The sequence below is a fragment of the Rutidosis leptorrhynchoides genome, chromosome 3 (genome assembly GCF_046630445.1).
Source record: "Rutidosis leptorrhynchoides isolate AG116_Rl617_1_P2 chromosome 3, CSIRO_AGI_Rlap_v1, whole genome shotgun sequence".
Classification (NCBI taxonomy): Eukaryota; Viridiplantae; Streptophyta; class Magnoliopsida; order Asterales; family Asteraceae; genus Rutidosis; species Rutidosis leptorrhynchoides.
In genome coordinates, this window is record NC_092335.1 from 168,396,682 (window position 1) to 168,421,242 (window position 24,561).

The 24,561-nt window shown below is 35.8% G+C and overlaps 1 protein-coding gene across 1 annotated transcript; it reads left to right on the forward strand.

The window, feature by feature from the left end:
• Positions 1 to 17,310: 17,310 nt before the first annotated feature.
• LOC139900589 (F-box/FBD/LRR-repeat protein At1g13570-like) lies at positions 17,311 to 24,561 on the forward strand. The gene is made up of 8 exons (XM_071883355.1): positions 17,311 to 18,111; positions 18,221 to 18,379; positions 18,470 to 18,684; positions 20,577 to 20,641; positions 20,767 to 20,820; positions 21,672 to 21,736; positions 24,378 to 24,452; positions 24,520 to 24,561. The coding sequence occupies exons 1-8, from the start codon at positions 17,311 to 17,313 to the stop codon at positions 24,559 to 24,561; spliced, it is 1,476 nt and encodes a 491-aa protein (XP_071739456.1).

The window sequence follows — 24,561 nt, forward strand, 5'->3', positions numbered from 1 at the left end:
GTAGCTCCCATGATTCGTGGAAAGATGGACGGTGTCAAGGCTTGTTGAATATAACCTAGAGCGGCAACATTTCTTACAACATTTTTGTTGTGCTTTTCACGTTCTTCCACGGACAGAGTTTCGACGTCCTTTGGAGTTGTAAACCCGAATTCGACAATATCCCATAAGCTTTGTGCTTGAAAATATGTCTTCATTCGGATACTCTAAAAATCATAGTTGTCACCATCAAAGATAGGGACGGGAATATTGTATGCACCAACGGTAGTCATGGTGTATACGAACTAACGCCCAAACACGGTTCTTGATACCACTTGTTAAAATTAGTTGTAGATTTAGAAGTTGATTAATTTTAGTTTAGATGTATTATAGTGTTTAAATATAGTTGAGGGGATGTTTTAGTAATTTGAGTAGTATGATGATGGACTTCTTATTTTAGAAAGGAAATTGAGTTTTATTGATTACTTGTTAAGTGATTACATTTGCAAGTACATTTGCCAATTTATAGGCATGAAATGTCGGTCATACTACTTCTAGTATATTCTGATTTTTTAACAAGTTAAACAGTTAATTACTCACTAGAAGTAGTATGACCGACATTTTAACAAGTTAAACAATTAATTACTCACTTCTAGTTAATTCTTCCTAAATATCTATTAACTAAATATCTTCTTTCATTAAGTATCATCACTAGTTCTAGATTGTACTAGAAATACATTAATATTTCTAACACATTGTGACATCAGACCACCTTGATTTATCATTCCATCGAGGTTCAGAGAATGATATGTGGTTGATAAAGAATATACTTGCTTTTTCACCCTAGCTTCGTAACGAAGATTGTTATAGGTCCCGTATCCCTGAATTATTGTAGTGACGATGAAAAGTCGATGTATGCTACAAAGCTGTCAAAACTCCATCGAGCCTCCTCCGCAGCCCAAGTGATCATCATGTGACCCAAAGTGATTATCAACTAGTCTTAGTATTATTATATGCACTTATATCCTCTGGTATTAATTGGACAGAATTGTGGCTAGACTGGTTAAGCTTAATTGTCGTTATGGCTCTTGTTTTGTAATTAAATAGCTTTAGGAGTAAAAGAGATGTGATAATTAGTTTGATATGAATCAATGGGATAAGGTCATGACTTTTGATATTTGCACATAGTAAGTTGTTGTAGCTAATGTGGTGTGCCTTCCATATCTCAAGTTTGCCAGCTGTATTTTCATTGTTGTGGCAATATTTTGATATTAAAATATTGATATTAAAAATGTTTCTTACCAAGGATTTTGCGGCTTCTTAGTGGACTGCATATGTAATAGGAGTGCTGTAATAGTTTGATATTAAAAATATATGCATTTGCCAACAACTGTATTGACAATTGATTACATTTCATACCAAATCTTATTTCTTGAATTTTTTTCTCAAATTATTAAACCCTTAAAGCAAACAAATTGTAACAGCATAAGAAAAAGACTTATGCTAGTGATGGTTCTTTTTCTATTTAGGAACACCGGCCTGTTGCAAAAATGTGGATGTGATTATTAGTCTATGAAATAATTTTTTTTTGAAAGGCAAGCTTGCATCAGTCCGGACCAAAGTCTAGTCATCATTTGCACACATACACGCGCTTTCGGGCAGGAAACCCGAACCACACTCTGAGGATCCGACCCTTTAACCATCCCGAGGGGCAGGCGGGCCGGATCTTAGTCCCGGAGCGGGTCGGTAAAACCTTCCCTTTGGGCCACCTTCAAGGAATATATTTCAATTCCTAGAGCGGGTGACGAGGCTCGAACCCGACACCTCTAGCCCTGCGAGTACACAAGTGTAACCGCGGTACCATTGAAGCAATGCTTCGTTGGTAGTCTATGAAATAATTAAGGCAATACTTTTTCTAGTTTCTTGCGATCCACTTTTGTATCTCAATGTCCATGGTGTAAAATTTTTGGATTGGGTGTAAATTGTCATCTATAGTTACTTCCAACGGTCCATCTCTTTAATTAATTTTATATTTCCGGGAATAAATAAATAAAACAACTCTTAATTTATTTAGGATGAACATATTCACAAATCTATATTGATTCAGACTCAATCTATTATTCGTAATATTTCTTTAGGTAATGTATCATGATGGTGATGAAGGACTCATATCATCATGTTTGCTGTAAATGGCTCTAAGAATAGGTGCATTACTAGACCCTACTGTTAGTGCATATTTTGTAATCCCTAGTTCCATGAACTTTAACGTTTTATTCGATCATGTTGTAACCTGTAATATTGTTAAACGTTGATTGTCGATGTGTTATTTTATATTTGTAAACGTTTAAATATAATTCGTAATATTACTCGACAGTCGGCCGACTGACATGGTCAGTCGACCGACTGTCATCCACTGTCGACCGACATAGGAACTGAGGTATTTAAGCCTAATTAATCTTCATTAATTTGGTTAACAACTCTGCACATTACACACACACGAAAACAGTTCTAGGTCGAGTCTCTCTCTCAATCTTCATGTCCAAATACCACAGAATGTCAGTCTAGGCTTCGTGTTTATCAAGATCTAATCTTGGTTTGACTTGTACGAACCCGAAAACCCATAGATATTCGTTTAAGCTCGTTCTAGTGTTATTCCGCCTCTAGATCGTGTTAGGTTGATTCTAAGATCCCCTCTCAGCGTCTACAAAGTGGTATCAGAGCGATGGCTTGCTGAATCAATTGTTTTAAACGAGTTCTTGGTATATTTTTGGGTCAAAAAAATTGGTTTTGGATTGAATTTTGTATACTTTTACGTTAAACCTTTGGTTTTAATTGCTTTAGAGTGTTTACAGAAGTCATTCTAAGTTGCTTAAGGTGTTGGTCAGTAGTTTTAGTTCGAAAATTGAGCTTGAAATCGTTTAGAAGTCAAAAACCTGATTTTTTTTTTTTTGGGATTCTAGCTCTGAAAGAAAGTACAGTCGACCGACTTAGGAGACAATCGACCGATTTTCGTGTATTTCGACCGATTGTCATTAGTTCGACCGATTGTCTTTAAACCGACCGACTTAAGTTGTAAACCGACCGACTTAAGTTGTAAACCGACCGACTTAAGTACTAAACCGACCGATTGAAGGAACATCGACCGATTGAAAAAAGTACTACTATTTGACTAAATGTAAACAGAACTTCGACCGATTAACCATTGACAGTCGACCGACTGTAGATGTTCATCGACCGACTGTAGCTGTTCATCGACCGACTGTAGCTGTTCATCGACCGACTTAGGATCAGATTCAACCTTAATTAAATTTTAAGGTGTCTGATCAGGCAATGGCAATTACTTCCGGCGTTCAAAACATTTTACTATCTGATAGTGAATCAGGCAGTGCCAATCGTGCTCCTAGACTTGATAATACAAATGATTACATTAGATGGAGGGCTAGGTTCATGAATTACATTAGAGGCCTTGATCCTAGAATGTGGGATTTGATACAACATGAATATAAAGAGCCTTTAGGTACTGATGGTAATAGTAAAAAGTATGAAGATTATAGCGTGACAGGAAAAGAAACATATGCCTTAGAATGTAGATGTTATGCTCAATTGACCCACGGTTTAGACGGTGATATTTATCATCAATATCAAATGCACTTAACATCATATTCTCTTTGGAATGCTATTAAGATAGGTGTCGAAGGAAATAAGGCGTATCGTGAAAAGAAAGCTAAAGTAATCAAAAGTGAATGGAAAAGGTTTGCTGCTCTAAGTCATGAAACGTTAGAAGAGACAATCATTCGTTATCGTCAGCTTGTCTCTGAATTGGGTAACTTAGGTGTAGAAGTTACAGAACAGAAAGCTATCAAACAATTAACAGATGGTTTACCACACAAGTGGGATGCGTTTATTGAACAGATAGAAGACAGAGCTTCGTCTGCTGGTGAATCACTGACCCTAGATAAATTCACATCAAAATTGATGGTAAAGGACTTGGATATGAAAACCAAGAAGAAACATCTTGAGGGTCAGCAGAGTCCTATAATTTACAAAGCTGGTACTTCTGGATTAAGCAATGTTCATGCTCCCTTACAAACAGCATTTGTTTCTAATGATAGTGCTGTAAATAGATCACAACCTGCTTAAAATGTGATGTTTCCAACCCAAGTAAATAAGCCTAGTAGTACAAATCAGTCCACCATTAGATAGGAGCCAAAAACTGTAGTTCTCAACACTGAGAATTTAAGAACTAGGCCCCTTTCAGTTGTAGAGGAAGATATGGCTTTAGTTGCTTTGGTAGTTAATTCTTATAATGAAATGGTTGGTGGTCAAATTGGTAATGCTCATTTAGAAGCAGAAGATTATGAGCAGATTGATGAGGATGAACTTGAAAAGATGGATATCCTCTAGGCTATGGGTAGTGTGATTAGACGAGCGAAGAAATTTCTGAAAAGGACAGGTCAACAGAGCTTAGGTGTTACTAGAGATACTAAGTTAGGTTTTGATATGTCAAAAGTGAGATGTTTTAATTGAATTGAGTTAGGACACTTCAAAAGAACATGTACCAGGCCACAGAAAACTGGTTTTCACAACCCATTTCACAATCAGTATAATAAGACAAAGGTTAATGTGCCAGTTGAAACAACGAGCAGTGATACTATCAGAAATGATAAAGCAAAAGGCTTAATTGCAACATATTCAGACGAAGGTTGTGATTGGACAGTATTTGCTGATGATGAAAATCATGCTAACGTTGTTAGAATGCCTAAGACCGAAGAAGAAACTGAAAGTGAGAAACAAGAGAGAGAGAAAGCTGGTTGTGTTGGTACTGCGAATGAATGCATGTGTTACATCTGCAAGATGGAAGCAAGAATTGAGAGAACTTATGCAATGATCAGATATGTTAGAAGAGGTGTTCTTAACAAGAGAGTGTATGAGAAGTTCAAGTACGCAATGCACAATGATGGCGATGTATGGACGGATTACAGTAGTTCGTCTTCATCAGATGGAGAAACTATTGTAGTAGATGATGTCAAGACTTCAGTTGAGTTGAATAATTCTGACTGTTCCAGTTCTAGTTCAGAATCTGAACCTGAATCAGAGACTGAAGAAAAGGAATATGCGTTCATGGCAAACACATCAAGTGACTCTAAGGTACAAACTGAATTTCTTTTGGTATGTAACTATTGTGCTGATCATAAGTTAGAAATTGCTAAACTTGAATCCATAGTTTCTAAAGTGAATGATATCCCCTTAGGATGTATCTACTGTCCTGAAGTAAAACAGGAACTTAGGATTGTTAAAGCAGCTTATCTTGAGGTAAAAGGCCTATACGAGACTAATTTAACTCAGTTTAACAATAAAAAGGAATTCAGGGAGACAATCAAAACTCTAGAAAATCAAGTTCATGATTTAAGAGCTACAATTTCAGGTGACCAAAAGGCCATAATGATGTACTTAAATCAACTTGAATGTGCTAAGAGAGAAAAGGAAGAGTTTAAGATTAAGTATGAGTCAAAAAAGGCTAGAAATGACACTTGGCAGCGAATGTCATATGTCATTAACTATACTGTCTATAACAAGAATGATAGTAAAAAGGGTTTAGGTTATAAAGAGTGTCCTCCTCCTCTTAGGAATGAGTACATTAATAAACCTTCTGATTCTTGCCTTAGTGAAATCCTAAGTGTTAAGCCTGTAGAGAATGAAAAATCAGAAAGCACTAAGCCGGTTGTTGAAGACTTAGCTGAGGACAGTAAATCTGATTCAGAGTATGAAAAAGTTTCAGAGTTTGTGACACCAAAATCCAAACCAATTACTATCCTGAAAAATCCATTGAATGCTAGTAAGGCTAGTGAAAGCGGACAACCCACACCTAGAAAACAAGTAAACTCTAGGAACGCTAATGGAAAGAAAATATTTCAGACACCTGTCAAGTATCAGCAGGGACTCAACCTAGATAAATAATATGTTCTTACACAAGCACCTGAAGAACTATTTAATAAAAGGAGCCCTAATACTAACAATGTGCCTAAATATGTGCATCCTAATCGTCGACCAGGCTTGAAACATCATGTTGAGAAGCCTATGTCACCCATGAAACAGTCTTTTCCCAATAAGCATCTGAGTTCAAAAACACGTACAAAAGAAACTCAAAACTGTAATAAATGTGGGAAAAAGGGTCATTGTGCTGTTAACTGTCAACAGCGTTGGAAAACACCAAAAAAAAATCTGACACTGAAACGAAAACTACACACTATGCTTCTAGTTCCAGTTCCATAGGTACTTCAAGTAATAGTTCAAAAGGTTTTTATAAACCAAAGTCAAATTCTATTGCTAATTCATCCACAAGGGTACAGTCGGGTGTGAATAAAAATTTTCAAACGAATGACTATTATGAGAAATCTGTTGGTAAATGTACCGTTTGGAAGCCTAAAACCGAGACAAAGGTTGTTGACAAGTCCAATGATCCATCAGGATCAAAGGGTCAATGGATGGATGTGCAAGTTATTGGTGTCGATGGGAAACCCACTGCCATTCGGGCATGGGTGTCCATCTCAAACTAACTTCTTTTCTTGTTGTGCAGGTCGCCTACGATCCGAGTAGAAATACCTGGATTGTTGATAGTGGGGCGTCCCGGCACATGACAGGAAACATGTCCTTACTTTCTAATGTCAAATCAGTAAATGGAGGATCTGTTTCTTTTGTAGGAGATGAAGGAGGTTTTATTACAGCTCAGGGTGTGATTGCTAATGCTAATGTTAGTTTTGATAAAGTGAATTTTGTGAAGCAGATGTCAAATAATCTGCTGTCAGTTTCGCAAGTAGCAGATAAAAAGCATAAGGTTGCTTTTGATGATCAAAGATGCTACATTTTGAAGAAATAGTATGTAATACCGGAAGAGATGATTCTTATGACAGCTCCCAGAAATAAAGATTTGTATATTTTGGATATGTCAACAGCCCATGTTAAAGCTGCAACAGGTCATCAAGATTTCATATCCAAAGCTACAGAACAAGAATCAATTTCATGGCACAAGCGTATGGGTCATTTGAGCTTGAGAAAGATGAACAATCTTGTTCATAATAATCGGATTGAGGGAGTAAATGTTAAGAGTTTTCAAATTCCTTAAGGATGTCTTCCGTGTAAGAAAGGCAAACAGACTAAAAAGTCACATGCAACAAGAAACATCATTCAATTGTTGTTCCTCTAGAGTTGTTACATATGGATCTTTTTGGTCCGATTAATCGAACAAGCATCTATGGAGATTCATATTGTTTAGTAGTGACTGATGAATACTCACGATACTCTTGGGTAGTGATGTTAAAGAAGAAGTCTGACACATTTGAAAATATAAAGTTGTTGTTTTTGAAGCTGGAATCTTTGTACAAGTTAAAGGTTAGGAAGACTCGAACAGATAATGGTACTGAATTCAAGAATCAGCAGATGGAGAGTTTCTGCAACGAGAAAGGCATTCAACAACAGTTCAGTCCAGCTTATACTCCGCAATCAAATGGTGTTGCTGAAAGACGTAACAGAACGTTAATTAAAACTGCGAGAACTATGTTAGCCGATTCAAGTTTACCGGTTAACTTCTGGAGTGAAGCTGTGGCTACAGCATGTTATACAATGAACTGATTGTTAGTAGTCAAGAGGCATGGAAAGACTTGCTATGAATTGCTACATAAAAGGAAGCCTAACATTAAACATTTCAAACCCTTTGGTGCACCGTGTTCAATCATGATACGAGATATTGGAGGAAAATTTAATCCTAAGGCTATTCCTGGTATATTTCTTGGTTATGGGAATCCAAACAAAAGAGTTTTCAACACTGTATCTAAACGTGTTGAAGAACATTTCGAAGTAGATGTTCAAAGAAATGCTGCTATTCCTGCTGGGAAAGGTTTTTCATGGCAGTTTGATTATGAAGATTTGTTTGATTCTTTTGGTCTTCCGTCTGTTGCTACTGATGATGAAGTTATTGCAAGATTACTGAATGAAATGCAGACGTCTCCATCACAAATGGTTCCGAAATCTCAAACGGCACCACAACATCACCCAGTGCCGCAACAACAACTTGTTCAAGATGATGAAGAATCAGGTGATTATCAAGATGATCAATCTTATGATGGATCTGATTCTGAAGAGGAGTCACAACCTATAGACAGTGGCGAAAGTGTTCATAATCTGCCACAAATTGTAGAAGTTCAGGAAGAACAACCAGAACCTGAAGGTGTTCGTAGATCATCACGAACAGTTGTCCTACCTCGACACTTAGATGATTTTATTGTTGATTCGAAAGGAGTTTCTGGAGCACCATCAAATGATGCCTCAACGTCTGAAAATCAGAAAGCTTCAACTGAGAATGTTATGCAAGCTTTCTATTCTTCACTAAATAGGTCAGGCAAACTCTTCTTACATGCATATTCATGCTTTGTGTGTCAAATTGAACCAAATTCTGTTGAGGAAGCTCTTCTTTATGATGATTGGGTAAATGCCATGCAAGAAGAGCTTTTGCAATTCAAGAATTTAGGAGTATGGAAACTAGTGACTCCGCCTCATGGTTGCAAACCTTATGGGCTTCGATGAGTATGGAAGAATAAAAAAGACGAGCAAGGTATTGTAATTTGAAATAAAGCTAGACTGGTTGTGAAGGGATATCAACAGATCCCTGATATAGATTATGATGAAGTATTTGCACCAGTGGCTAGACTTGAGGCAATTCGAATATTTTTGGCATTCGCATCTTTTAAAGGCTTCAAGGTCTATCAAATGGATGTCAAAAGCGCCTTTTTGTACGGGACTCTCAATCAGACCGCGTTTGTTAAGCAACCACCGGGTTTTACAGATCCACACTCTCTAGAAAAGGTATATCGTCTAGAAAAAGCACTGTATGGGCTTCATCAAGCTCCAAGAGCGTGGTATGGTATGTTGTCCAACTATATGATTGATAATGGTTTCAGAAGAGGTGTCATCGATCAGACACTTTTCATCAAAGAAAAGGGCAAGCATATAATGCTAGTACATGTGTACGTGGATAATATTATCTTTGGATCTACAGATAAGACGATGGTGGATGATTTTGAGGAGGTAATGCAGAAACGGTTCAAGATGAGTTCAATGGGAACTATCAAATTCTTCCTTGGTATTCAGGTTGTACAAACGAATCAGGGTATCTTTTTACATCAGACAAAATATGTATCAGATATTCTGAAAAGATTCAAAATGGAAGATGAACGTCCTGCAAGGACGCCGCTATCGGTGAATCACGGGATTACACCGGATAAGGAAGGTGATAAGGTTGATCAAAACTTATATAGAGCCATCATTGGTTCGTTGATGTATCTAACAGCGTCTCGCCCTGATATCATGTTCGCAGTTTGTTTATGTGCTCGCTATCAAGAAAATCCGAATGTACATCATTTGCTTGTGGTGAAAAAGATTATGCGTTATTTAAAGCAAACTCTGAATTTGGGCCTATGGTATCCCTGTGATAATGATTTTGTACTGACGGCTTATAGTGATTCCGACTATGGTGGATGCAAGAAAGATTTTAAGTCAACATCAGGAGGTTGTCAATTCCTTGGAATCAGACTAGTTACATGGCAGTGCAAGAAGCAGACAGCAGTGGCCTTGTCCACTTGTGAAGCTGAATACATTGCTGCAGCAAGCTGTGCATCTCAGGTTGTGTGGATACAACAGCAGCTTCGTGGCTACGGTTTGAATATTTCTAACACTCCTATTTTTGTTGATAATTCTGCTGCCATAGCTGTTACGAAAAATCCTGTGAATCATTCTAAGACCAAACACATAGGGATTAAATATCATTTTATTCAAGACTGTTATGAGAAAAGGCTAATTGACGTTATCCAAATTGGCACAACTACGCAAAGGGCTGATCTTTTCACAAAAGCTTTTGATAAACCACGTTTTGATTTCTTGTTAACTGAGTTAAGTGTCAAAATATTGTCAGATGTCGTTCCTGACGAAGAGACCAACGAGTAACTTCATTTTATGTGTTCTGCTTGCATAGCTGTATATACTGTGTGTTTATATTTCTTTTCTTTCTGATTGTTTCTGTGTGTTTAAAATCCAAAAACCAAAAAGATTTTAGATTTTTAGTATTTTAGGGGGAGTAATGAATGCAACATCAGATATTCAGAAAATAAAAAAACGAGTTTGATCTATATAAAAATGGGATACGGACTTAATCATAGAATGAGATGATCATAATCACAATCATGTAAATATCTTGATAAGGAACTCATGGAAAGGTTTACAGCGGTTGAGGGTAGTCACTTAATTACCACAGGTGCATACTTTAAAGAAAATTGTTGAGGAAATCAACAAAAGGTGAGGGTATCCCCTATCATGACGTATAATCTAGAAACACATGTAGAATATCCCCAAGCAAATTCCAAATTGCTGCACCATTGAGTCTCACGACTAATTGGGATATTCAAGCGATCAATAAGCGTTGAAAATGTTCTAATTGACTATGCATACCGACTTCTATCAAAATTTAATTCTTGAATCGTACCTAAACTCCAAAATAGTAAGTTTATCTCAATAAGAGTGTCTTTCCTGTGAACGGGTTGAAAAGTGTGGTTCTATATTACAGACAGTCCATGAATGAATGATTTAAGTTAATTGATACACAAATGAAGAAAAGAGATCTTCATCGCAAGGAAGTCAATTCGAGAACTAAATCAAAGTCAAGACTGCAATGTGTTGTTTAAAAAAAAATGGCACATTGCATATCAAGTTATTATATCATGAAAACAGAAGTGAAATCATGGAAGACGAAAATATCAAGGTCAAGATAATGATGAAATCAAGAAGAGAAGTCTTTGCAAGAATACAAATGAGTGTGAAGATTACCAAGAAGAACTTAAATCATTCATACTTCAACAAAACCATTCTATTGGACTTATTATCATTTTCTGTGATATGGGACTGTACCCATTAAGGCCTAGACAGCGAAAGATGTTTTCAGAGAGATATTCTGAATACTCACTTATTAAGAAAGCTACGTCTTTCATTCCGTTTCCTCCAATAACTTTAATAATAAAGAAGGAATGAGATTGATAGAAGTTGGTAGATTGCATGATTGATAGAATATTGAATATACTATAAGATCCATCAGGATCATATGAATTGAAAAGTATACTTTTCGATAGAAGCTAATGGCTGACAGGGATATTCCAAAATTACTATGAGAATCTTCCTGTTCAATTGGACCTAACGTATGTGTTTGTGGTAACGGAAAGCGTCAATAGACTTGTGCTCAATTGACTACCTAAAAAATCGTGCGATCTCACATTGATGACCGAGTCTGTGATTGAATCTAACATAGCAATATGTTAATGTAATTAATTAACTTGATCATCAAAATGTCTAAGAGGAAAGTCTGTAAAAGGTTGATGAAAATAGAAACCATGTTAAATTCATTTCTCTGTTATTGTTTGCTTTTACTTGTGAAATCTTGTGTACATACTGTTGTCTGAATGTTAATTGAACATGTATACATTTTGATAATTTAGCTTCCTTAGGTTTATGACTTACAGAAACTGCTTCCTGTAAATAACATGTTTTATGCCATACAATCTTGGATCTTTCTTAACCTTGATCATTGACTTTCTGACAAGAATTGTACTTCATTTGCATTGTTATTGTGAAAAGTTTTAAAATCCTAAAAACTACAAAAAGATTTTTCAGTGTGTTGATATTTATTTTGAAAAATACAAAAACATTTTATTTGTTTGCTTATGTGAATATGTGTATATTTCCTTGAAGTTACAAATTGTGTCTCGACGTCAAAAAGAAACGAACTACACATCTCAAATCATAAACCTGTTAAAGTCTTCAAAATGAAAATATTTTGCGTGTAAAATCAGCCAGTGGAAGTGAATAGAAGGAATTATTGGGGTTTCTAAAACGAAAAACTATTTTATAAAGGGAGGAGACAGTCGACCGTTTTATAACATAAGTCGGTCGATGTTGAACAAAGTCGACCGACTTACTCGTTTGTTATAATGTCGACCGTTTATCAAGTATGTCGATCATTTATCAAGTATGTCGACCGATTGTCACATATGTCGACCGACATAACACCAAAGTCGACCGATTGTCAAGCTGGGTATAAAAAGGCCTCAGACTGCCGATTTTCTTTATTTCGTACGATTGTGTTGATTTACCAAAAAATTCGAACTTTGCAAGGAAGAGCTTTTGATCGTGTTTTTCGTATACATCTTTGAATTGTGATTCCAGCGCCGTTAACCAATCAAGGTAATTCTTTTTCAATCGAAAGTTATTGAAGTTTTCTTGTTTATTTTTCATTTTCGATTAAATTGGTGCGAATTAGGATCTGTTAGAGTTAGTTGAATACTAGATCATGTATATCGGCTTTCTCTGGATCTTTATTAGTCTTTGATTGAAACAAAACACCATAAAATCGGTGGATTTGAGTTTGGATCTGCGTTTTTGCTTCGTTAGATAAATCGACCGATTGACTTCCTAAGTCGACCGATTTACCCTATGTCGGGCGACTTTATAAGTCGATCGATTTGTATAAATGTCGGTCGACTGTCCTTGAAAATCGACCGACTTACATAGTATGTCGACCGACTGTTGTTTCCTGTATTCTTTTTATGGTTTTCGATTTAATGCTTTTCGATTATTGTATATATGTTTGTATAGCAGAATAAATGGCTCAACTAGGTAGTCCAGTGAACGAAGACGTACATGAGGAAGAGGTGATTCTGTCCAAGAATCTTCCAGGCCTGACGGCAAGCGAAAATGCCAATCTAGAGGCATGTCTAAACGAGGAAGGACCTGAAGCAAAGGAAGGCTTCGTTGATATTATCAAATTCTTGAAAAGGTCCAGGATTCATACTGCAATAACTCTAGAATGCAAGGCATACTACTCACACCAACGAGAATTCTGGAACAATGCTTCTATTGTCACTGAACAAGGAAGAAAGACGATACGAAGCAGCGTTGGTGGTACAATTGTAAAGATCTCGTCACAGACAGTTCGTGAAGACTTAGGTTTTCCAGATAATGATTCTATGCCAGTCACACTGAATAGAACTAAGGTCCGAAGGTGTCTAGTAAGATGTGGATACTCTGGTGATCCAATGAAAGGTGATGTTAAGAGAACTCGATTCTGTCCTCAATACAAATACCTAACTTTGGTGTTGTTGAGATGCATGAGTCCAATGGTAGGCGGTTTTGATGAGCTGAATGAGACTTATAGCTCGATGTTTGCAGCGCTAGTTCTTCATGCGGACTTCAATTTCTCCGAAGTAATTTTCAGAAGCATGTTGGTGAACGTGAAAAAGAAGAGCCACTTAATGTTTCCTAGGTTCTTGCAGGTGATGATTGAAAAGCAAGTGCAAGGATTGAATAAGGTTTGGGAGGATGAGATTAAGCTGAATCATCTGAACGATTTGACTTTCAATCGAGTCAAGCAAAAGAGAGGTCCGGATGAACCATTCAAGAGATTGGTTGGCCACCTCGCAAATAAAAACTATGTATGTCCACCAGGTGCTGTCTGTCGTCATGAGAACAGTACGTCTGGTAATGAAGATGATATCGTCGCAGTTGGTGAAGACGATCAAGAGGTTAATCAGCCACCGCCAGTTGTTACAACTGAACAGATACTGGTTGATGAAGACGATGAAGGAGATGACTTTGACCCTGATCAATTCGAGCTGAGAAAGCGAAAACAATTTGAGGGTCCTTCGGTTACGACAAAGCCGAAGCAGAGGCGCATAAGATTCATTAAGAAGGCAAAAAGGACTGAGTCGTCCTCAGCTACTGAACAACGACAATCACAGCAATCACAACCACAACGACAACCTTCAGCTGCTGCTACTCAAGAAACACGTGCTGAAACTGATACAGGAGTTCATGCTGCTGCATCCACGACTGTTATTACACAAGATGCTGCGGTTTCTATATTAAGTGAGAAGGTTGTCAATATGGCTTCTGAATTTGAAAAGTTTAAAGAAAAAGCTGATGAACGAGAGAGAAGAAAGGATGCTGAGATTGCCAAACTGACCAAGCAGGTTGAAGATCAACAGGTTGAATTGAAGAAGTTACAAACTAAGTTTGATGCTCAGAATTTGCTGATTGTAAAGGCTGAGACTACAGCGAACAAGGCACTGTCGAAGGTGCTTGAGTGGGAAAATAATTTCGATATTGAGGCTGTTGATCTCGAGGAGGATATAGACTTTGGTAATTTTAACAATCAAGGCGAGGATGAGCTAGGTTTGGATATTGCTAAAGGCACAAGCGAGAACCCACTGTCAGTAATTCCTCTAAATATTGATTATTCTTTACGTGATTTTTTGGCAAAGCAGGATCGTCTGAATCACTCAGTTGTATTTGATGATTTAGAAGAAGGGGAGATCCCGCCGGATCTAAGCGCTGAGGAGCAGGCCGAGCTAGTGCGTCAAGAGCAACAAGCAAGTACTTCAGCTGACGCAACTGCTAGCTCATCTTTTGAGAATCGTTACGATTCTAGTGATGATTTTGAGGAAATTGTCATAAGTAATGAAAACGACAACGATTTTGATGAAGTAATTATTGAAGATGAACCAATAGGTGATTTTCCGGAGTACGAATGTAATAACGATAAAGATCTACCTACATTTCAAGACTACTTCAAAATGAATGAAGAGCTTCTAAACCGTAAATGCGAAGAAAAAGAAAAGACCGAAGATTTGCCTCCGGGGTTTTTACCGGTCAAAATAAATAAAGAAAAGATAGAAGTTCTAGAAGCTGAGTGGAAGATCCTGTTGAGGATCAGAAAATATTGTGAGAAGCCAGCGCCGGAACCTAAATGGATGAATTACATTAATAGACCGGCGAATCTTTTGGCTAAAGGAAAAATAATTGCATGGGCATATATTAAAGAGTTGAATATATACGCAATAAAGAAGGAGTACGGAGTGGATTACATCAAACATGGATACGAGTTCACGTCTCTACCGTACTTTGAATTTATGCAGGTGGCTAGGCTCAAAATGTTATATAGGGATTATGACGGAATTCCTAATATTGTCTGCAAGAAGATAAGACACTCGTACTTGTCAAAGAACTTTGAGGGATTCAGCCCTCAATTTCCCACGATCACTTATCGAACAAACAAGAAAACGGGCGAACGAAGAAAGATTGTCAAATACAAGCCAGTAAATTATATGAGAAAGGTTCCTGTGATGAAAATGCCGCAGAACTTTAGCCCACGTTTTCGCTGGTGGTACTACGATGAACGCTCAGAGGAGGCAGTCATCGTTTTGGACAAATTGAAGGAAGATGAGACAGACTCGATACGGGTTTTAGATCCCGTTTGGTTGAGAAATTGCTGTGAAGCTGACATCTTCACATTGTACTACAATCGGATGCTGTACAGGCCAGAAAATAGAGTTCAAGCACAACAGTACATTCGTGTTGCAAAGGTTTGTTATTTGAACAATATGGTTACAGATCCGTACAGAGATTGAAGCAGATCGAAGACTTATGAGGAACTAGGTCTTAGGGGGAGTTTGTTAGTGCATATTTTGTAATCCCTAGTTCCATGAACTTTAACGTTTTATTCGATCATGTTGTAACCTGTAATATTGTTAAACGTTGATTGTCGATGTGTTATTTTATATTTGTAAACGTTTAAATATAATTCGTAATATTACTCGACAGTCGGCCGACTGACATGGTCAGTCGACCGACTGTCATCCACTGTCGACCGACATAGGAACTGAGGTATTTAAGCCTAATTAATCTTCATTAATTTGGTTAACAACTCTGCACATTACACACACACGAAAACAGTTCTAGGTCGAGTCTCTCTCTCAATCTTCATGTCCAAATACCACAGAATGTCAGTCTAGGCTTCGTGTTTATCAAGATCTAATCTTGGTTTGACTTGTACGAACCCGAAAACCCATAGATATTCGTTTAAGCTCGTTCTAGTGTTATTCCGCCTCTAGATCGTGTTAGGTTGATTCTAAGATCCTCTCTCAGCCAGGGGCGGTTTTGTTTAGGGGCAAGCGGGGGCAGCCGCCCCCAGTGGATTTGCAATTTTCAGTGTAAAAATTTTGGATTTTTCAACTTTGCCCCCGGTGAATTTTTTTTTTCGCCCTAAAACCTTCAGATTTTGCCCAAAAATTTTCAAATTTTACCTCAAAATCTTCAAATATTGCCCCAAAACTTCCGTAATTTGCCTAAAAACCTCCATTTTTTGCCCCAAAACCTCCATATTTTTCTCAAAAAAATTGCTACGGTTTTAAATTTTTTTTTTGCCCCCAGTGAAAAAAAATCCTGGTACCGCCACTGCTCTCAGCGTCTACACCTACATTGTAGTATTGGATACACGTTATGCCAGATTCAGAACTGTAAACTTTTATATGTAAGCAATGCATATAATTAGACGAAACTAAATGGGTATCTACTTGAAACAGTTTTTTTTTTTTTTTTTTTTAGTATGGTGTGATTAACAAGATGTGTGTGAATGTGTGATCTGGAACCGGGCTAATTGATGGGCCGGACTGGAAAAAGATTGGGCAGCAAGGTTACTTCATATTTATTTATTTATTTATTTAATTAATAGTTTCTATATTAAAAGTTGACATGTTTTAGTAGTTTGATTTAGTTTTGGATTCTGTTTTACGCGAATTCATTATTCAGTTTCTTAACATTAACATATTTTATGAATTTTTCTCTCTGTCAGTATATATGATATTTCTAACATCATTTTTACTTGTTCCATCATAATTTTATGTTTTTTTTCCCAAAATACCCCTTAATAAATTAGAACAAAAAGTTTTAGAATTTTTATCTAAACCTATCATTAAGGGTGTTATAGTAATTAAAGGTGGAAGAAGTAAATCGAATGTTGGAAATATCAATTCCTTTATTTGTCTCCTATTATTTTCTGTACGCGCGTCCATATTACTGTGGTCGCTTGAAATTACTCACGCTAAGAAGACGACATCATATCAAGGTTAGGGTTTCTTCCTTATTATTTTTTTTTATTATTTACGACAATAATAATAATCACAGATATCTTATGAAACAATAATAAACCTCCGTATTTTATTATTTGGGAAAAGGGGCTTTGATTTGCAATTAAAATACAGTTATAATCTTAGTGTAAAATTCTCACTCTTTATCGTGTTGTGACATCAGACCTCCTTGATTTATCATTCCATTGATATTTAGGACTAAAGCTTATCCTGTATCTATTTTAAAACAATTATGACTGTATTTTTTATTTTTGCATCAGAATACATCTTCGATAATAATACCGTGTAAATAAAGATCATGAATACTTTTGGAATAATGGAACCAACTCCCATGAAACATAATGCTTCCAAATCAGCATCTGAAGATATAATTAGCAGAATGCCGGAGGATGTGATAGCTAATATACTGGATCGTTTGCCAATACAATATGCGCTCAGGACTTGTATCTTGTCAAAAAACTGGAGGTTTAAGTGGACTTTACTCAGCAACGTCGTATTTGACAAGAAGTTCTTTGAGTATTTGCAAGAACTAGGAGGTGAAAATAGGTATGATGAGAGAAATATAATTAGTAGACTTCTTTTTCATCTTAAAGGTTCGATTACAAAGTTTCATCTCTATATACCATATGGAAAGGTATTGGATGTTAAGGATATTAATCGTTGGGTGATATTCTTGTCCAGAAAGGGAACCAAAGAGTTTAATTTTATAAATACAAATATAGATATAAATGTAGAACCTATCAAGTTGTCTACCCATATTTTCTCTTGTGTGAAGTTAGAACATTTGACACTTCATAACTGTTCTCTTTGCCCCGCACCCACTTTTTGTGGTTTCCCAAATCTTTTGAGCTTGGACTTGCGTCATGTAGCATTTGAAAATGGAAAGTTTGGAGAAATTATCACTCAATGTCCATTGCTTGAGTTATTGGAAGTTACTTACACTCATCTTATTGGAAAAGTAAAAGTGGTTGAGATTGCAAAACTTACAAACCTCAAATCGCTTTCCTTCCCATTGTGTCGGCTTGACACCGTAGCAATCTCAAATTTCTTAGTTTATAACCTTGTGGGTCATTTCTCAAAACTTCAAAAGCTTAAGTTGAATCTTTTTACGTGCAAGGTATGACTAATTTGTATGTTTGAAATTTTTTACTTTACATTATATTGCAGTAAATGGTTTATGAAATATCAATTATGTATTTTTTTTTTCATTATATTACATTGAGTAGTTCTTAGAAGAATCAAGTGCCGGGAATTGGGTTCGTACCTCCTTTTGCTGCCTCAAGACTCTAATGTTATACAACATAGATTTTGGAAGTGATAGTATGTTATCGTTTGTCTTTGACATGATTTGGAGTTCACCAGAATTGAAGACCCTTGTGATCTCAGTAAGTAAATTTGTATACATCATGATACTAATACTAATCATCATTAAATCTCATATGTGGGCATTTGAATATTTTATAAAAATTTTATAGGCTGCATACAGTGATGCCGTCCCACAACCTGCATTTTGTTATTCAGAGTTGAACCACATCTCAATGGAGCAGCTATTTAAGCTACAGAGTGTGGTGTTTAAATCTTGTAGAGGTTCAGAGAATGAGAGATATTTGATAAAGAATTTACTTGCTTGTTCGCCCACACTAAACAAGATTAATATATTTGTCAATGTTGTTAACAATGGAAATTTGATGTTTGCTACGAAGCTCCTAAAACTCAATCGAGCCTCTTCCTCAGCCGAAGTGAATATCTACTGGTTTTAGTATCAAGGTGCACTTATATCTTTTATATCATGTGGTTTCGAGTGAAATTAGTTTATATTTTTATATTTGTGGTTAATCGAGACACCTATAGGAGTAACAAAAATGTGATCTTTAGTCTGATATGAATAAGTGGGATAAGGTTTTGACTTTTTGTATTTGCACATATTCAGTGGTTGCAGACTTTCAGCTAATGTGTTCCACCTTTTTATGTTTATTGTTGGTTTTATTTTTTGATAGAAAAATTGATATGGTTACTTTGTGAAGGATGTTATCCCACATAGGTGGGAGGAGAAAGTTGGAGGTGAACTCCTTGGCTATAAAAGGAGACCATGGGATTACTTCCAAATTGCACCATTCAATACACTTTAAGTATTTGATTATTTCTTTCTTTCTTACCCTTGTTTGAGAGTTGTATTAGTTAAATATTTTGGAGAGTGTAGTTGGCTTAAGAGAGTCATCTATATCATTGTAACAATTTGTGATATAGTGTATTTCTCTCTTTGGGGGCCGGTGGTTTTTCTCTTGTTTTGGAGTTTTCACGTTAAATTTTGTGTTGTGTATTGTTCTTATTTCTTTACTATTATTGTTGGGCTTGGTGGTGGGAATTAGTGAGACCATAATTTCCCAACAACTGGTATCAGAGCATCAGGTTTGACGGGGGTCTCGGTTATAGGAGTCAGAGTATGCTCTGTGGTTGCCACGGGAGTGGATCGTCCACGTCAGGTTTGCAGCTAATGTGTTCCACCTTTTTATATTTCAAGTTATCAGCATTTTATGCTGTATTTTTGTGGTTGTGGCAATATATATATGCTTAGATTATGTGGATTGTTAATGTATTGCTTATATATACAACAGTTGGACAATGTATTGCTTATATATACAAAGTGTATGTATTTGGCAGCCATTGTATTGGCAGTTGACTACTTTTCCTACATGATCAAAAAGGGTGAAAAATGTATTTCTTGATTTTTCTCTCAAATTATTAAACCCTTAAAGCAAACAAATTGTAAGACCGTATGAAAAGTGACTTATTATGGTGATGATTCTCTTGCTGGTAAGAAATAACTTTAGGTAAACGTAGATGTGATTATTATTTAGTTTAATATGATTATTATGAATTAACGCAATAAATTTTCTGCATCCAGTTTATTGCGATCCACTTTTTTGTCTCAATATGTGCCCAATTTCTCTAATGTTGTCATTTTGTTTCGTTAATTTAAATGACATTTTATTTTTTATTTTTTTTGAACGGCGATTTTTGCATCAGCGAATCATTTATTCCAATGACCCTCATCATTTGCACGTAACACACACGTTCGGGCGGAAACTCGAACCCGATTGACGGTACCCGGGAACACATCCATACAGGCAGTGTCCGGGTATTAACTGATATAAGAGATAAGAGAAAGAATATTGAACTGTGTTCTTGTGTATATGTTATTGTGTTTCTTTATGAATACATGAACGAGTATTTATAACCTCATGAGATATCTAGATTATCTATACATTAAATGTAATACAACTACCATCTCCCAACTACTCTATTAAATTTAGTGCGGTTATTAAATGCATCTGTATAATATTCCTCCGCAAGCTAAGGCCGGGGAACGACCTGTAGCTTGGATCGTAACAAGAGAAATCTTGTTGAGGACAACGGCTTGGTGAAGACATCTGCTATCTGATCATCGATAGTTATGAATTAGTTTATCTTTTTATATTTGTGGTTAATCGAAACACCTATAGGAGTAACAAAAATGTGATCTTTAGTCTGATATGAATAAGTGGGATAAGGTTTTGACTTTTTGTATTTGCACATATTCAGTGGTTGCAGACTTGCAGCTAATGTGTTCCACCTTTTTATATTTCAAGTTATCAGCATTTTATGCTGTATTTTTGTGGTTGTGGCAATATATATATGCTTAGATTCTGTGGCTTGTTAATGTGTTGCTTATATATACAACAGGTGGACAATGTATTGTTGTTTTAATATTAAAAGTGTATGTATTTGGCAGCCATTGTATTGGCAGTTGACTACTTTACCTACATGATCAAAAAGGGTGAAAAATGTATTTTTTGTTTTTTCTCTCAAATTATTAAACCCTTAAAGCAAACAAATTGTAAAAGCGTATGAAAAGTGACTTATTATGGGTAAGAAATAACTTTAGGTAAACGTAGATGTGATTATTATTTAGTTTAATATGATTAATATGAATTAACGCAATAAAATTTCTGCATCCAGTTTATTGCGATCCACTTTTTTTGTCTCAATATGTGCCCAATTTCTCTAATGTTGTCATTTTGTTTCGTTAATTTAAATGACATTTTGTTTTTTATTTTTTTTGAACGACGATTTTTGCATCAGCGAATCATTTATTCCAATGACCCTCATCATTTGCACGTAACACACACGTTCGGGCGGAAACTCGAACCCGATCGACGGTACCCGGAAACACATCCATACGGGCAGTGTCCGGGTATTAACTGATATAAGAGATAAGAGAAAGAATATTGAACTGTGTTCTTGTGTATATGTTATTGTGTTTCTTTATGAATACATGAACGGGTATTTATAACCTCATGAGATATCTAGATTATCTATACATTAAATGTAATACAACTACCATCTCCCAACTACTCTATTAAATGTAGTGCGGTTATTAAATGCATCTGTATAATATTCCCCCTCAAGCTAAGGCCGGGGAACGACCTGTAGCTTGGATCGTAACAAGAGAAATCTTGGCGAGGACAACAGCTTGGGGAAGACATCTGCAATTTGATCATCGATAGTTATGAATTAGTTTATCTTTTTATATTTGTGGTTAATCGAAACACCTATAGGAGTAACAAAAATGTGATCTTTAGTCTGATATGAATAAGTGGGATAAGGTTTTGACTTTTTGTATTTGCACATATTCAGTGGTTGCAGACTTGCAGCTAATGTGTTCCACCTTTTTATATTTCAAGTTATCAGCATTGTATGCTGTATTTTTGTGGTTGTGGCAATATATATATATGCTTAGATTCAGTGGCTTGTTAATGTGTTGCTTATATATACAACAGGTGGACAATGTATTGTTGTTTTAATATTAAAAGTGTATGTATTTGGCAGCCATTGTATTGGCAGTTGACTACTTTACCTACATGATCAAAAAGGGTGAAAAATGTATTTCTTGATTTTTCTCTCAAATTATTAAACCCTTAAAGCAAACAAATTGTAAGAGCGTATGAAAAGTGACTTATTATGGTGATGGTTCTGTTGCTGGTAAGAAATAACTTTAGGTAAACGTAGATGTGATTATTATTTAGTTTAATATGATTACAGTACTCTGATGAGGCCCAATCTAGGCTGCTCATTCTTTCTTAATTCCTCAGTTTCTTAATAATATATTTTCTGAAGTTCTCTCTCTATCGTATATATTAGTCGCTTGAAATCACTCACCCTAAGAAGACATACATCATATCAACGTTAGGGTTTTTTCCCTTCTTTTTCAGATCTTATTTACGACGAGTAATACTAATAATAATTACAGAGATTTTATGTAACAATAATAAACCTCCGTATTTTTATTAAATTTTGTGCTTTTATGTTACATCTAAATAACAGAGATTATTTGTGTTGTGTTGACGTTGATTTGACGGATCTTAGGACGCTTGTGACTCGATCTAGTGGCAAAAATCACTAGAACAAAGATTAACCGAACAATGGGTCGTGTTGGGGTCGAATTAGTCGAACCTAGGGATTAAACTTGATTAGAACAACTCCTAAACGTTGATATTCGGTGGTTTTCGGTGTTGGGAACGACTGGAACGAAAGCAACACGATTTAGGGTTATGGGAATGAGTAACCCCTCAAGGGAGGTCAAGTCCCGTATATATACTGCAGTTAGACACAGTGTTAGACAGTCGGTCGACTGTGTGTCTCAGTCGGTCGAGTGAGTGAACTCACTCGGTCGACTGTGTATGTATTTAAAGATAAACGACTAAGAACTAGGGATTACATGCACCAACGAGATGCAACTTACCGTAATAAAAATATACAAGTGTTGTTAGAGAAAACCTCCTATGTTTATATACGTGTTGTGAAGTTAAATTGCTTGTGCATCTTTAACTTGTACTTTGTTTTGATTTATCTTACTTTGAACAAGATCAAGTATTTTAAGCCTTTTTTTCAAAATTTCCCTCAGTCTTTTGTAAATATAGTTGTGCGGCCATAAGCTCCATTCGTGTCTCTTGCAGATCCTTTTTCACCAAAATGCTGTTTGTCTTCGTTTTTATAACTGAAATGGACTCTTCCTTTTGTTGGCCGCCTCTGAGTCTGAAAGCTTGCTCTCAATTTATTCGTATCTCTTGCAGGTGTGGAAACGGGCTAATTGATGGGCCAGACTGAAAAAACCTTGCCCAACAAGGTTACTTCATCTATCTATCTATCTATAGTTTCTATTAAAATGCTAAAATGATGACATCATAAATAACTAATTTCTCTTTGTTAAAGAAAATCAAAAAATAAAAGAAATAATTACAGGACATCTAGATGATGTCATTAAACAATTTAATTACAATTAAAAAATTAAAGTTTATTAGATTAGATATTAGACATATACGGTATATAAAATAAAAATAATATAAATCAAATATTAAAATCTTATCAGATTAAATCAAATGGGATGAAGCTTTTTTTTCTTAAAACCCTAAAAGAGTCTTCACGCTACTGCCCCAAATTCAATTCTGAGTCTGCACGCCTCTTTCTTTAACCATCATATCTTCTCTCATCACCATCAAGCTTCTATCATTCAAGGTAATGATCTTTATCCTATTAATTATCTCTTTAAAGCTTTGTAAGCTATTAAATGAACGAGTTTAATAATTTTCTAAACCTATTGTCAATTGAAACATCAAAAACAAAAAACCTCCTCAGAAGAACTCCTAAAAGATCGTGGCCGGTAATATTCAGTCGATTGAGATCTAAACCTGCAAACCTGGTTTTGAAGATCTATAGAACAACGAAATCTATTTTTTTAAGCTTTGAGGTAACTATATTGCTATGTGCTATTTCGTGATTATTAATTTTGAATATTAATGGTTCAGTATGAATTTTAAATATTTAGGGTTCCGTATCAATTTTGAATATTTAGGGTTCCGTATCTATTTTGAATATTTATGGTTCTGTCAATGATTTTATACATATTTATTGTGTCATTGGTTTTAGTTTTTTGTTTATGGGTTTGATCGAACATGAAAATTTGGTTTTAGGAGATAGCTAGCACCACTTCAACTGAAAAGTGAAAGGTGGGGTTTTTTCTAGCGGTGGAGGATGGCGGACTGCAACGGTGAATTAAATGTTTGATTAACTATTTTTCATGTACCGATTCGTCTTTTAATCCTAATATTTAAAGAATAAAACTTAACAATTGTTGATTTACGGAAATCAATCCCGGTTATGAATGCTTGCTACATGTATACTTATCTTAAGGCTTTTTTTGTGGTGTACATCATAATATAGTTGTTTACAATGGTTAAGTCATAATAATAATTAATTTGAAATAATATTGTAAATATTGTGATGTTCATGATCAATTAGTTTAACCTTTTCTAATTAATTATTATTATGTTATGTGATGAACAGGTTGAACCTAACTCGAATAATGATCGAGTAACCGTGAAAGGCAATGGGACAGACACTATGAGAGTTGCGGATCAGGTGAGGCAATTGTTTACAACTTCAAAAGGTAAGTGAAGTTGTTTTTGCTTTTTTTTTTTTGTATCAGTTTGTGATTAACAATTGTATGCTCACAACTCACGTGGGTTAG

Bases quoted from the DNA above. Each gene is read 5' to 3' on its own strand.
- LOC139900589 (XM_071883355.1), top strand. From the start codon at position 17,311: ATGGAACCAACTCCCATGAAACATAATGCTTCCAAATCAGCATCTGAA. The intron at 18,112-18,220 runs GTATGACTAATT...TACATTGAGTAG, and splicing joins TGAATCTTTTTACGTGCAAG to TTCTTAGAAGAATCAAGTGC. The intron at 18,380-18,469 runs GTAAGTAAATTT...AAAATTTTATAG, and splicing joins TGAAGACCCTTGTGATCTCA to GCTGCATACAGTGATGCCGT.